This window comes from Puma concolor, chromosome E2 (genome assembly GCF_028749965.1).
Source record: "Puma concolor isolate L17-30 chromosome E2, mPumCon1.1.hap2, whole genome shotgun sequence".
In the NCBI taxonomy this organism is placed as follows: Eukaryota; Metazoa; Chordata; class Mammalia; order Carnivora; family Felidae; genus Puma; species Puma concolor.
Window position 1 is genome coordinate 58,752,134 of NC_141681.1, and position 15,072 is coordinate 58,767,205.

Sequence of the window (15,072 nt, forward strand, 5' to 3'; positions counted from 1 at the left end):
AGTTGGACGCTCAACTGACTGACCCACCCAGGCACCCCTCTTTATGTTTTACTTTTTTTTTTTTTTCAACGTTTATTTATTTTTGGGACAGAGAGAGACAGAGCATGAACGGGGGAGGGGCAGAGAGAGAGGGAGACACAGAATCGGAAACAGGCTCCAGGCTCCGAGCCATCAGCCCAGAGCCCGACGCGGGGCTCGAACTCACGGACCGCGAGATCGTGACCTGGCTGAAGTCGGACGCTTAACCGACTGCGCCACCCAGGCACCCCTATGTTTTACTTTTTAAAGGTACGCTCTGTGCCCAACGTAGCTTTTGAACTTTCAACCCTGAGATCATTAGTCTCGCCCTCTTCGACTGAGTCAGCCAGGCGCCCCCTACATTTGCATTTAAAATATTCCACTCTAGGGGCACCTGGGTGGCTCAGCAGGCTACGTGTCTTCAGCTCAGGTCATGATCTCACAGTCTGCGAGTTCGAGCCCCACGCTGGGGTCTGTGCTGACAGCTCAGAGCCTGGAGCCTGCTTCAGGTTCTGGGTCTCCCTCTCTCTCTGCCCCTCCCCCGTCATGCTTTGTCCTTCTCTCTCTCAAAAATAAATAAACATTAAAAAAAAATTTTTTTTTAATATTCCACTATAGGGGCCCCTGGGTGGTTCAGTCGGTTGAGCGGCCAACTTTGGCTCAGGTCATGATCTCATGGTTCATGAGTTCAAGCCCCGCATTGGGCTCTCTGCTGTCAGCCAAGAGCCTGCTTTGGATCCTCTGTCCCTTCCCCACTCCCACTCTCTCTCTCTCAAAAATAACCAAAAACATAAAAAAAAAAAAAAAAAAAAAAAAAAGAATGGCCTGACTCACATGATACAGGGTAAAACATGCAGCCAGTAAGGTCTCCTGATTTACTTCTGGCTGTATAGTCTGTCTTAAAACCTATGCTTAGGGGCGCCTGGGTGGCGCAGTCGGTTGAGCGTCCGACTTCAGCCAGGTCACGATCTCGCGGTCCGGGAGTTCGAGCCCCGCGTCGGGCTCTGGGCTGATGGCTCAGAGCCTGGAGCCTGTTTCCGATTCTGTGTCTCCCTCTCTCTCTGCCCCTCGCCCGTTCATGCTCTGTCTCTCTCTGTCCCAAAAATAAATAAACGTTGAAAAAAAAAAAAAAATTAAAAAAAAAAAAAAAAAAAACCTATGCTTAGGGGCGCCTGGGTGGCCCAGTCGGTTAAGCATACGACTTCGGTTCAGGTCACGATCTCACAGCTCGTGAGTTCGAGCCCCGCGTCGGGCTCTGTGCTGATGGCTCAGAGCCTGGAGCCAGCTTCGGATTCTGGGTCTCCCTCTCTCTCTGCCCCTCCCCAGTTCATGCTCTGTCTCTCTCTGTCCCAAAAATAAATAAATATTAAAAAAAATTTTTTTAAACCTATGTTTATAATATATTTATAATTATTACATATAAGGTTATACTCATATGCAATTATATATATTTATATATTTTATGTAAATATATATAAATACATATATAATGTAAATATATCATATAAATAAATATATAAAATTGTGTGACCCCCCAAACCCTAGAGGCCTTAACTATGACAGAGTTATATATACCGGGGGTTTAACAAATCATTGCACACAGAGTGTCCACACTGTTACGAAAACATCACGGTGTAAAAGTGACATCAGCACCTGTTGATTTCTGACCCTGTACGCAACCAACCCACTGTTGGGCCTTTACACGAACCCAAAAAGGCAGGCATTGAAATCCCATTTTCCGCATAGAAAGACTGAGGCTTGACAAGCAGAAGGGACTTGCGCAAAGCCGCACAGCTAGGGAGCAGTGGAGCTGGGATTCTAAGCCGCGTGCGCGTGACTCCAGACCCCGGGCTATTGGCCACCATGACCTTCTTGTGTCCCGGAGCACAATAACGTAAAGTCCTGGGCACACGGCCCCACAGAAAAGCATTTAGTGTGCATTTATGGCATCTAGGTCAGTGCGGAAGCTGGTTAGCAGAACTGTGATTCCACATGGGATGAAGATTCGTGAAGAGCCAGGCAGCACAGTCACTGGAAGTAAGCCTCCAGTCGGAGTGAGATGTCAGCACATCGACCCTATTATCTGTATCCCCTGGTCCTAGACACCTCTCCTTCCTGGACTGTCACACGGCTTAAGTCAGAAGCAGACGTGTCAAGCCGACTGGGAGACCCTGTGAGCCGACCCCCACCCACTTACACGTGATTCATGCACGGCTCAAGACCCCTGCCCCCGTGCCTCGAGGAGGGGTGGGAGGTACGTCTGAGTCCCATTGGTGACGAGCTGGATGGGGTTCCCTTTTTTGGCTGCCTCCCTTCCTTGTCTTCTCGACGTACTGGGACCACCTCCCAAAGAAAGTCCTCTAGGGGACCAGAATATGCCACCCCAAATATGCCACTTCGGCGTAAGGATTATTTTGAGTTTGAGGCAAACGAGATGCAGAAAGAAATCTTCCCATTCCGACCACTTGTGAAAGTGACGACTCCCACAGGGCCCCTCTCCTGGGGAAGTTTTATGGCCACGAAGATGGAAAAACCTCGAGCTGAAGGAGTCTGAGAAGGGTCCCTGATGCCCTACCCCACCATCATCTGGCTCTTCTCTGAGAGCAGATCAGTCTCCCGTGTGAAGAATCTCCTCCCTCCACCAGAATGAAGGGAGGGATCCTGATCACCAGAGAGTGAATTCAGAACCAAGAAGCCTAAATAAACAAACCTTATTACTTCTTCACTATTGACTGCCCCCAGCCCAGAGTGCTTTGTCTTATCAATTCTTTTTTTTTTTTTTTTTTTTTTAAGTAAACTCTACGCCCAATGTGGGGCTCGAACTCACAACCCCAAGATCAACAGTCACACACTCACTGACTGAGCCAGCTGGGCGCCCCTAATTTCACAGATTTTTTTTTTGTTGAAGTTTTTATTGACTTATTTTGAGACACACAGAGAGTGTGAGTAGGGAGGGGCAGAGAGATAAGGAGACAGAGGATCCGGAGTGCTGTCAGCACAGAGCCTGAAGTGGGGCTTGAACTCACGAACCGCGAGATCAAGACCTGAGCCAAAGTTATGCTTAACCGACTGAGCCACCCAGGCTCCCACAGAGATCTTTTAAGGTAGCTCTCTCTATGTAATGACATTTATAAAGCTGATTCAAAATTCAGCTTGACATGTCCTCAGATGGCTTGTCAATTCTTTGCAAGTTGATTGTTTTTTTTATCTGAATGTATAAGAGCTTCCGGCTCTGATGCAGGCTTTCAAGCACATGTAAAAATTCATTAAAACGGGTCTGCTTTCCTCCTGTGAATCTGTCATACGTCAGTTTAATTCTCAGGCCCAGCCAGAGACCCAAAGAGAGAGGAGGAGAATTTTCCTCCCCTACAGCTCCAGGACAGACCTGTACAAATACACCTTACCCCATCTGTTTCCCCCGTATTTTTGCCTTCCCACAGTTAACCTCCAGAGAAGCTCACTGTCCTTTTCCTTTGTCTTGCCATATCTCTAAAAATGTATTGTTCTTGTGTTAGGACGCTATAAAAGCCCAGTTTCTAGCCAGCCCTTTGAGTTACTCATCTCTGGGTACTCCCCCATATAAGTGCAGATGAACTAATAAACCTTTTTTGTGTGTGTGTGCCCAACCTGGGGCTTGAACTCATGACCCCAAGATCAGAAGTCACATGTTCTACCAACTGAGCTAGCCAGGTGCCCCGGAATTAGTAAACACCTAATGAACTTCTCTTTGTTTTTCTCTGTGAATCTGTCTTTTGTGAGTTTAATTTACAGGCCTCTGTTCTGCACCTAAGAGGGTGGAAGGAAGGAAAAAGGATGACTTTCCTCTCTTATTCTACTTACATTCAAATCCTTTTGTCTAAGGGTTACTCCTTGGGGAACCCAAACCAAAACAAAGTCTTAGTGGGGCACCTGGGTGGCTCACTTAGTTAAGCATCCGACTTCCGCTCAGGTCACAATCTCACGGTCCGTGGGTTCAAGCCCTGCATGAGGCTCTGTGCTGACAAGTCAGAGCCTGGAGCCTGCTTCAGATTCTGTCTCCCTCCCTCCCTGCCCCTCCCCCACTCACACTCTGTCTCTCTCAAAAATAAACATTAAAAAAATTTTTAATTAAAAAAAAAATCTGGGGCGCCTGGGTGGCGCAGTCGGTTAAGGGTCCGACTTCAGCCAGGTCACGATCTCGCGGTCCGTGAGTTCGAGCCCCACGTCGGGCTCTGGGCTGATGGCTCGGAGCCTGGAGCCTGTTTCCGATTCTGTGTCTCCCTCTCTCTCTGCCCCTCCCCCGTTCATGCTCTGTCTCTCTCTGTCCCAAAAATAAATAAACGTTGAAAAAAAAAATTAAAAAAAAAAATCTTAGCCAAAAAGCTCAAAGAGTCACTTCCTGAGATCTTCCTTCCTTCATCCACCCCCTTCACACCGCCCAGCCCTCCCTATCGCCGCCTATCACCCCGCCCTGTTTTATTTTCCTCATAGCAGTTCTCTCTATCTGAAACTACCCTAGTGATCGAGTCTTGTTTGCTCGTTTGCCTGTTGACTTATTTACTGCCCTTGGCTCTCTCCCTTCCCATGAGGATGTTAGTCCTGCAGGGGGCACCACTGGCGTGTTCACCATTGTCTGGACTCTGTAGGAAAGTGCCCGTGATAACATTTGTTGGCTGGAAACACTGTCCTTGACAGGGGCCCCAATTTAGTCCTAACGAGTCCTGTTTAGGAGCAGGGCACTAACCTGGACACTGTTGACAACGTGAGGACCAGACCATCCTGTGTTGTGGGGGGCCGTCCTGGGCACGGTGGGATGTCTTTTTTTTTTTTTTTTTTAATGTTTATTTATTTTTGAGAGACAGAGACAGAGAGAGAGCATGAGCGGGGGAGGGGCAGAGAGAGAGGGAGACACAGAATGTGAAGCAGGCTCCAGGCTCCGAGCTGTCAGCACAGAGCCCTACATGGGGCTCCAACCCACAAACTGTGAGATCGTGACCTGAGCCGAAGTCAGACGTTTAACCAACTGAGCCACCCAGGCGCCCCCCCGTGGGATATCTTTGTAGCATCCCTGGCCTCTTCCCTCCAGATACCATAGCAACCTCCCCTCCCCCACCTCCTCTAGTGGTGACCACGCAACCCTTCCCCGGATATTGCCAAGTGTCTCCTGGGGTGGGGGCAAAAATCATCCCCAGCTGAGATCATGAACTTGGAGAGCGAGCCCCACCGGGTACTTACGACGGTGCGGGTAGCGCCTGGGGCCCGGAAGTCCATTTCCCGCCATCGTGCTCTTCCGGGCTGTAGGCAGCCCCGTGCAGGCGCACGGTCAGGGCGTTCCTGCAGTTTTTCACGCACAGGGAGGCAATCACGTGCTCCATCTTGGTGGTGATGTTGCCGACGACAAGCACTCGAAAGTGGCTCAGGGCTTGTTGGATAAACTCCTCCTCCTGGATCTCGTACAGGCAGCTGAAGAGCTCCAGGGAGCCCTGCTGGAGGGTGGAGCCCTCGCTCCGAGCTTTGCTTTGGATCCAGGCCAGCAGCTCCAGCTTGACGTGAGGCGACACCTCCCAGCAGAGACTCTTCTCCAGGTAGCTCCTTGTCTCCTCGTTCAGGAGGCCAAACAGGAAGCGCACGGTGAGCCCCAAGAAGCTCCTTCCCGAAAACCCGTACTCCGCCAACAGCTTCGTCACGCTCTGCTCTGGGCTGGACCCGGTCTCCCCGGCGCGCAGGATGTAGTACATGGCGGCAAAGAATTCCTGGAAGCTGAGGTGGATGAAGCTGTAGAACTTTTCACAGTTGATGTCCTTCTGGAAGATGTTCATGTTGAGGAAGGAGGAGACATCTGCCCCATCGAGGCCATGCTTCCGGAGGTCCTGCTCCTCAAAGAGGATCTTCTGATTCCAGACGCCGTCCGCCGCCAGAGAGCACAGCGCCCTCTGGTTGGCCGGGGGGTGCAGGGTGGGGCTCCCCGGCTTGGGCTGCATCAGACTCAGGAGGTAGAGCAGGTACACGGCCGTGGTGGTCCTGGACGTCTGTCGTAGGAGCCCCCCGTCCTCCAGCTGCTGCTTGAGGCAGGTGCACACGACCCAGCACACCATGGGGACAAAGCACAGAGTGAACAGGGGCTCGTTGTCCCTCATGAAGCTGAAGACTTGAGCGGCCTGCTCTGCATTGTGGAAATACTTGTAGCAGTACTCCCGCCTCTCGGCCTCCGAGAAGCCCAGGATCTCCACGTGCCTGGGATGCTCCAGCAAGCGCTGGAGCTTGTCCAGAGCCGTGGGCCTGGTGGTGATGATCATGGACAGCTCAGGCAGCAGCTTCTTCCCAAGCAGGCTGCCGAGGAGAAGCTCCGTGGGCTGTTTCTCCTCCCAGCAGAGGCACCAGGGGCCCTGAGGGTGGTGGAAAGAGGGTTTTAGCTCGTCGAAGCCATCGATGATGAACAGGAGGCGCTCGGGGACTCGGACAAGCTCCTGGAGGGGCACGCTGGGCTCCGGCCAGCAGCTGGAGATGAGGTCCCGGGCGCTCTGCTCCGAGGTGCTCTGGTTCATCTCCCTGCAGTTGATGTAGAAGAGATAATCAAACCTGCCTTGGAAGAGCTTCCCGTCGGCCCAGTCAAGCATCACCTTGTGGGCCAGCATGGACTTGCCCATCCCGGCCGCTCCCTGCAGGACCACAGTGCGCGGGGGCTCGGGGCGCTCCTCGTCCGGCTCAAAGAGGGTCTCCATCTGGATGAGGCTGGCCTGGTGCCCCACGGCTCTTGCCTGTCCCCAGCCTGTGTCCAAAAGCTTCTGCTGGGCCCACATGGGAGTTGAGTGCTCCTTCACCAGGAGGAGGCGGGTGTACCTGCGGCTGAGGTTGACGCATTCCCCCAGGCGCGCATTTCGGTCTTGCATCAGCCGAAACTTCCTGCGGACGTAGTCCTTGTAGGTTTCCCGGGGATCTAAGGGAGGGGAGTGAGGAGGGGGGTCCATGGGAGACTCATCAGCCACTGTTCGTGGATCGGCGGGCGAAAGCAAACCACGGTCTATTGGTGCCTATTTGTTCTGCAATATCCTCGGGATGCTTTTCTGGATGGAGCCTGGGGGGCTTGGTACTGTTCTCATGGGAAGCAAAGGCACTAACAGGGAAACTGTCCTCGGGCACAGGAGTCTATCCTGGCGACTCAAACGGGGTGTCAACGTCCTAGAGCACCTCCAGCACCTGCTGATGGAACACAGCAAGGGCACCTAGAGGAGGCTGTCAGCCTCAGCCACGGGTTCACTCGGGTCCTCCCGGGGAAGACACTGAAATCCCACATGGGCCCACAAGGAGCTGGTCGAAAATGGGAAAGTGAGCCCCGCTCCCCAGCTACAGAACCCCGAACTGCATCCCTACCAGGACCGCTGTCTGATTTGCCAGCACGCTGAAGTTTGAGAAGGCAGGGCTCCCAAGGTTTCTGCCTTTGAAAAAAGGCCACTGTGCGTGGGCACTGGAGAACTTGTCTGCTCTCTAAGCCCCTTGCTAAATGTCTCTTTGGGGAAATCTACTTGGTATAGATGTGAATGCACAATCTAGAGCAGTGGTGCTCACCAGGATGATTGTGTCCTCCCCTAGGGGGTTTCTAGCAAGGTCTGGAGATATTTTGGGCCCTAGCAACTGAGGGGTGGGGCACCAGCTACGACCATCCTGTGGGTGGGGGCCAGGGTGGCTGGTGGGCTAAGTCAGTTAAGCATCTGACTCTTGATTTCGGCTCAAGTCATGTCTCCCAGTTTGTGAGTTTGAGCCCCACATTGGGCTCTGCACTGACAGTGTAGAACCTGTTTGGGATTCTCTCTCTCTGCCCCTCCCCTGCTATCTCTCCCTCTCAAAAAAAAAAAAAAAAAAAAAAAAAAAAGCAAGCATCCTTTTGTATTTGAATGTCCCCAGAGGTCCATAATATTGGACCTAAAAAGGGGCGCCTGGGTGGCGCAGTCGGTTGAGCGTCCGACTTCAGCCAGGTCACGATCTCGTGGTCCGTGAGTTCGAGCCCCGCGTCAGGCTCTGGGCTGATGGCTCGGAGCCTGGAGCCTGTTTCCGATTCTGTGTCTCCCTCTCTCTCTGCCCCTCCCCCGTTCATGCTCTGTCTCTCTCTGTCCCAAAAAAATAAATAAACGTTGAAAAAAAAAAATTTAAAAAAAAAATATTGGACCTAAAGGAATGGTTCCTGCCTAAAGGAAGGTTAAAAAAGAGATCTAAATTTGATCCTGGGACTCTCTCAAAAGGAATGCATGCACTCTTTTATTTTGAATTCTAGGAAAATACACATAACCTAAAATGTAGCATTTTAACCGTTTTTAAGGGTAAGACTGACTCAATGATATTAAGCGCATTCACAACGTTGTGCAATCATCAGCACGGTCCATTTCCAGAAATTTTCGTTCGTCCTCAACAGAAACTCTGTGCCTATTAAACACTAACTCCCCATTCCTCCCCCACCCCCAGCCCCTGGTCCACTCTCTGTCTCCAGTGTGACTTATTTATTTTTTTTTTAATTTTTTTTAATGTTTATTTATTTTTGAGACAGAGAGAGACAGAGCATGAATGGTGGAAGGGCAGGGAAAGAGGGAGACACAGAATCGGAAGCAGGCTCCAGGCTCTGAGCCATCAGCCCAGAGCCTGACGCGGGGCTCGAACTCACGGACCGTGAGATCATGACCTGAGCTGAAGTCGGCCGCTTAACCGACTGAGCCACCCAGGAGCCCCGTTTTAGATTTTATTTTAAAGCAATCTCTACACTGAAAGTGGGACTCTAACTCGCAACCCAGAGATCAAGAGTCACATGCTCCACTACTGAACCAGCCAGATGCCCCGGGAGCTGATGCCTGATACCAGCCATATGCTGTCCCTTCACAAGCCCCAGAGGATGAATCACAGTTTGGCTAAACCAGTCATGAACAATCTCATTCCCTGTTGCCAGTGGCTGGTCTGGGAATGTGCCCCAGTTCCGACCAATGAGGTGCAAAGGGATGACCACCGGGAAGGGGGAAGCTTGTTGAAAAGATTTTATGGGTGGATGGATGGATGGACGGGTGGCTCAGTCAGCTGAGCAACTGACTCTTGATCTTGGCTCAGGTCACGATCTCACAGTTCATGAGTTCGAGCCCTGCATTGGGCTCTGTGCTGACAGTGTGGAGCCTGCTTGGGATTCTCACTCCTTCCTTCTCTCTCTGCCCCTCCCCTGCTGTCTGTCTGTCTGTCTGTCTCTCTCTCTCTCAAAATAAAATAAATTTTAAAAAAATGATACTCTCATGAAGAGGAAAATCTTTTTTCTCTCTTTTTTTTTTCCCTGCTTGGAATTCACTTGCATGAAATGGTTTGGTTGCCATCTTGCAACCATGAGGTGACAAATCTTAGGACAAGTGTAACAGAGGAAGTTGGGGATTTGATGGTGTTGCTAACCGGCCACATAAGGCAGAGTTTATGTGCAGAAACCACCCATGTCAAGATTTCTTGTTATGCTTTTCTTTAATGCAAACATTAAATATTTTTTTTTGCTTGATCTAGTCCATTGGACAGTCTGATACATGTAGCCTTGTGTATTCTACCAGATACACGGCTCATGACTCACCTTTCCTTGGAGTTCCAGGAAAGACTTCCAGACGACATACTGACTGGCTCTCCAGTGAGGATGAGCCATCAGGTGGAGTATCTGGAAGAGAAATTTTGGAAGATCAGCTAGCATATATCTGGCTAGCTCTCAATAATATTAGCTACTTTGAATGCCTGAAGCTAATATAACTTATATGTCAATTAAAAAAATACTAGTTACTATTACATCAGACTGTCTACATGATAATTCTCTGTCCACCCACACCCCAGAATGTTTGGCATTCACCTCACATGCATTACTGCTGAAAACACTTGCTCTGCATAACCCACTCTCCTTCCTGGGTACACATTGTGGGGATCAGCACCTCCATCGATCCAACAAATCCTTTCAGGCAGGAAGTTGTGAGTCAGCTTGGATTTCCTCCCTCTCCTTCAGTCTTTGCCCACACCTCATCCATCTATCCATCCATTCATCCACCCATCCATGCATCCATCCATCCATCCATTCATCCATCCATCTCCATCCTCCATCTACCCATACATCCACCCATCGACCCATCCATCCCTCCATCCCTCCATCCACCACCCACCCATCCACCCACCCACCCATCCACCCAACCATCCCTCCATCTCCATCCATCCATCTACCCATCCACCCACCCATCAATCCATTCATCCATCCACCCACCCATCCATCCATCCATCGATCTGCCCATCCACCCATCCATCCATCCATCCATCCCTCCATCCATCCACCCACCCACCCATCCATCCTTCCATCCCTCCATCCACCACCCACCCATCCACCCACCCACCCATCCATCCAACCATCCCTCCATCTCCATCCATTCATCTACCCATCTACCCACCCATCAATCCATTCATCCATCCACCCATCCATCCCTCCATCCATCCATCCATCCATCCATCCATCCATCTCCATCCTCCATCTACCCATACATCCACCCATTGACCCATCCATCCCTCCATCCCTCCATCCACCACCCACCCATCCACCCACCCACCCATCCACCCAACCATCCCTCCATATCCATCCATCCATCTACCCATCCATCCACCCTTCCACCCACCCATCCACCCACCCACCCATCCATCCAACCATCCCTCCATCTCCATCCATTCATCTACCCATCTACCCACCCATCAATCCATTCATCCATCCACCCATCCATCCATCCATCCATCCCTCCATCCACCCATCCATCCATCCACCCATCTCCATCCATCCATCTACCCATGCACCCACCCAACCATCCATCCATCCACCCATCCATCCATGTACCCATCCATCCATGTACCCATCCATCCACCCATCCATCCCTCCATCCCTCCATCCACCACCCACCCATCCACCCACCCACCCATCCATCCAACCATCCCTCCATCTCCATCCATCCATCTACCCATCTACCCACCCATCAATCCATTCATCCATCCACCCACCCATCCATCCATCCATCGATCTGCCCATCCACCCATCCATCCATCCATCCATCCATCCCTCCATCCATCCATCCATCCACCCATCCATCCATCCTTCCATCCAACCACCCATCCACCCATCCATCCATCCCTCCATCCACCCATCCATCCACCCATCCCTCCATCCATCCCTCCACCCACCCACCCATCCATTCACCCATCCACCCATCCATCCACCTACCCATCCTCCCATTCCATCCATCCACCCACCCACCTACCCCATCCATCCATTCATCCAGCCATCCAAAAAATATACCTATTTTGGGCACCAGTGTTATCCATGCATTTCCCTAGCATTGGATACACAGCAATAAGCGAGACACAAGGTCTCTACCCAGTGGACCTTACTCTCTATGGTGTGGAGAATTGAGCACATAAAAAACAAACTTTTCAGGAGAGCCTGGGTCGCTCAGTCAGTTGAGCATCTGTTACTTTTGGCTCAGGTTGTGATCCCAGGATCCTGGGATTGAGCCGTGCATCGGGCTCTGTGCTGAGTGTGGAGCCTGCTTAAGATTCTTCTCTCCCTCTCTCTCTCTTTCTCTCTTTCAAAAAAAAAGAAAAAAAAGCAAAGTCTTCACAAAACTTCAGATAATGATGGAAATTGTCTTTACAATGAAATAAGAGTACATGACAGAGTAATTAAGAGTAGTATTTTAGTTTGGGTGCAAGAATGGCTTTTCTGTGGGTGTATTGTAAGATAAAATATTCCAAGTGCTTCCTGGACATCTTTGATCTCACAGGACCCCAGAGTGTAAGCCTCAGTGTGAGTTCCCCTGCTCTGGCCAGGTGTGTCCCCACCTAGTGACACAGCCTGCCCCCTTGGCTAGTGTTCCTACTAGAATTGGACCAGCTGCCTCATCCCCACCTCCTAGACCGACTGCACCGCACTGGTCCTCATTCTCCCGAGTTTCAGTTCCCTGCTGGCCCGTGAAATTATCCAGACAAGCCAACATTGTCCTCTTCCAACAATCCCAAAGCCCCCACACTCCTCTGTCTACAAAGGCTGCCTCCTGCAGCCCCTTGAGGCTCACTACCTTCCTGAAATCAACCCAGTGAGACTCCCATGGTGCATGGGGGTCTCCTCTTCTGAGCTGTGAGTGTAGGCGACAAATGTCAGTCTCATCCGTCCTGTGTTTGGTGTCTGTGTTCAGCCATCTGCAACCACTTAGGGTGGGATATGTCTCCTTCACCAGTGGGGTGAATAGGGGGTGATCAGAACAGAGGATAAGGTACTTAATCTGAGATCTGAATGGCAAAGGGCCAGATATGTGAGCAGGGCCATTCTAAGCAGAAAAAAACAAAACCAAACCAAAACAAAACAACCTAAGGCAGCAAGTGTAAAGGTCCTGGGGAAGAACACAATGACACAACAGCAATGAGCTTTGGGGTAAGTGCTGGGTGGGTTTGGAGAGACTGGCTCAGCGGGCCTTGTAGGAACACCTTGAGCAATTTGGATTACAATCTACTCACAACAGGAGGCTACTGGAGGCTTGAAAGCAAGGGAGGGGGTGATTTAATCCATGGTTGTAAAGATTATTGTGCCTGCTGAGTGGGGAAAGCCTGTAAGGAGAGGTGAGGGGTGAGGGGCAAGCATAGCAGGTGGCATTCAGCCACGTGCAAGGTGGGTCCCCCGCTGGGTGCTGGGTGGCAGAAGTGGGGGGAAATGCTTAGAGCTGTAAGTGCTGGGATTTGACAAATCCTGGATGTGTGAGGTTTGGAGAAACAAGGACTCCCATATGATGCCCCAGTAAAACCAATCAAAAGTGATAGGAATCAGACTTCGCACTTATTCGGATGGCTACTTTAAAGAAGCAAAACAGGGGTGCCTGGGTGGCTCAGTCAGGTAAGCATCTGACTCTTGGTTTTGGCCCAGGTCATGATCTCACGGTTCATGGGTTTGAGCCCCACATAGGGTTCTAGGCTGACAGTGTGGAGCCTGCTTGGGTTTCTCTCTCTGTGTGCCCCTCCCCAATTTGCATGTGCTCACTTTCTCTCTCTCTCTCTCAAAATAAACAAATGAACATCAAAAAAACAAAACAAAAAAGCTAGAAACAAAGGAGGCACTGGGCTGGCTCAGTCCGTAGAGTATGCGACTCCTGATCTCAGGGTGATGAACTTGAGCCCAACATTGGGCATCTCTAGGGATTACTTTAATTTTTTTTAATGTTTATTTATTTTTGACAGAGAGAGAAACAGAGCATGAGCAGGGGAGGGGCAGAGAGAGAGGGAGACACAGAATCTGAAGCAGGTTCCAGGCTCTGAGCTGTCAGCACAGAGCCCGACACAGGGCTTGAACTCACAGACTGTGAGATCATGACCTGAGCTGAAGTCGGATGCTCAACCAACTGAGCCACCCAGGGGCCCCTCTAGGGATTACTTTAAAGAAAAAAAGAGGGGCACCTGGATGGCTCAGTTGGTTAAGTGACTGACTTCAGCTCAGTCATGATCTCGTGGTCCATGGATTTGAGCCCCATGTTGGGCTCTGTGCTGACAGCTCAGATCCTGGAGAATGCTTCAGATTCTGACTCCCTCTTTCTCTGCCCCTCCCCCACTTGCACTCTCTCAAAAATAAATAAACATTTAAAAAAATTTAAAAATTGGGGCACCTGGATGACTCATTCGGCTGAGCGTCCGACTTCGGTTCAGGTCATGATCTCACTGTTCATGAATTCAAGCCCCATGTCGGGCTCTGTGCTGACATCTCAGAGCCTGGAGCTTGCTTCAGATTCTGTGTCTCCCTCTCTCTCTGCCCTTCCTCCACTCATGCTCTCTCCCTGTCTCTTTCTGTCTTTTTTTTAAAAAATTTTTTAACGTTTATTTATTTTTGAGACAGAGAGAGACAGAGCATGAATGGGGGAGGGTCAGAGAGAGAGGGAGACACAGAATCTGAAACAGGCTCCAGGCTCTGAGCTGTCAGCACAGAGCCCGACGCGGAGCTCGAACTCACGGACCGCGAGATCATGACCTGAGCCGGAGTCAGACGCTTAACTGACTGAGCCACCCAGGCGCCCCTCTCTTTTTGTCTTAAAAATGAATAAACATTAATTAAAAAAAAAAAAAAAAAGCATTCCATGTTTTATCTTGGCAGCTCTTGTCTGGAGGCAACTGGTGGTTTTCTGAGCCTCAGTTTTCTCACCTCTCTGATAGGTGTAATAATAATCATATCTATCACACAACATTCACAACACAGCGCGCATCATTATGCAACGTGCATGCCTTGTTATAGGAGGAAATCAGAAGCGTCTGATCAGCAGCCCAACTATCTCTTAGGACAGAAGACACGCCCCTCGAGGACGAGGGGTGGGACAGGGCAGAGGAAAGAACTCACAAAGAGGGTATTGCCTCCAGGGCTCTACGGATAAGTAGGAATTTTCCCGGCAAAGACCTTGGAGCCTGGGCATTGCGCACCCAACGCGGCCCCAGCAAGGCCAAGGGCAGAGGCGAGAAGCCAAGGAAGGGAGCTGTCGGGGTGCAGCTTGACCGCCCAGCGCCTCCTTACCCCTCACCGGGTCCTCTCTCTGTCCTCTCTCCCACAGGTCCCGCCGGTGGATGCGCTGGAAGAGGCCCAGCGCCAGTGGCCAGGCCGCGCCCGGCCCGCAGTGAGCCACCAGCAGCTGTGCGGTGTCCAGGGGCCCCGCTGGCTCCAGCTTCCCCCAGGGGATCCTGCCCCCCTCAGCCTCCGGCAACGCGCCCAGGTACAGCTTGAACTTCTTCAGCTCCACGGCCTCCAGCTCTTCCAGGTAGGCCGAGAGGCGACAGAGGCTGTCGCTAAGCGGGGCTCGGGGCATGGGGGCGTCGTGAACCCCAAGGGACAGCAGCCGGAGCCTGGAGTGTGTCCACACGAGGTGTGCGATTCCAACATGCCCACCGTCTGATCCGCCGCAGGCGAGACTGGAGGAGCGAGAGAGGACAGTCCTTGTGATGAAATAGAGCTTCCCCACCCTGCAGGTGACGCCTGGGCCCCACGCACCGGTGGGTGTTCCCTTCCAAGAAGAGGAAGCTGGGCAG

At 51.3% G+C, this 15,072-nt stretch overlaps 1 protein-coding gene across 3 annotated transcripts in view; it reads right to left on the bottom strand.

Annotated features, from left to right (window-relative positions):
- The window catches only part of NLRP12 (NLR family pyrin domain containing 12), a 31,852-nt gene extending 16,882 nt beyond the window's left edge, over window positions 1–14,970 (bottom strand). For all 3 annotated transcript variants that reach the window (XM_086690626.1, XM_086690625.1, XM_086690627.1), the window contains exons 1-3: window positions 14,564–14,970; window positions 9,581–9,661; window positions 5,233–6,934 (exon numbers count right to left, since the gene is read on the bottom strand). In XM_086690626.1, coding sequence (XP_086546752.1) covers window positions 5,233–6,934; window positions 9,581–9,661; window positions 14,564–14,852 — 2,072 coding nt within the window. In that variant the 5' untranslated portion in view covers window positions 14,853–14,970. The remainder of the gene's footprint in view (window positions 1–5,232; window positions 6,935–9,580; window positions 9,662–14,563) is intronic.
- Between the last annotated feature and the right edge of the window lie 102 nt (window positions 14,971–15,072).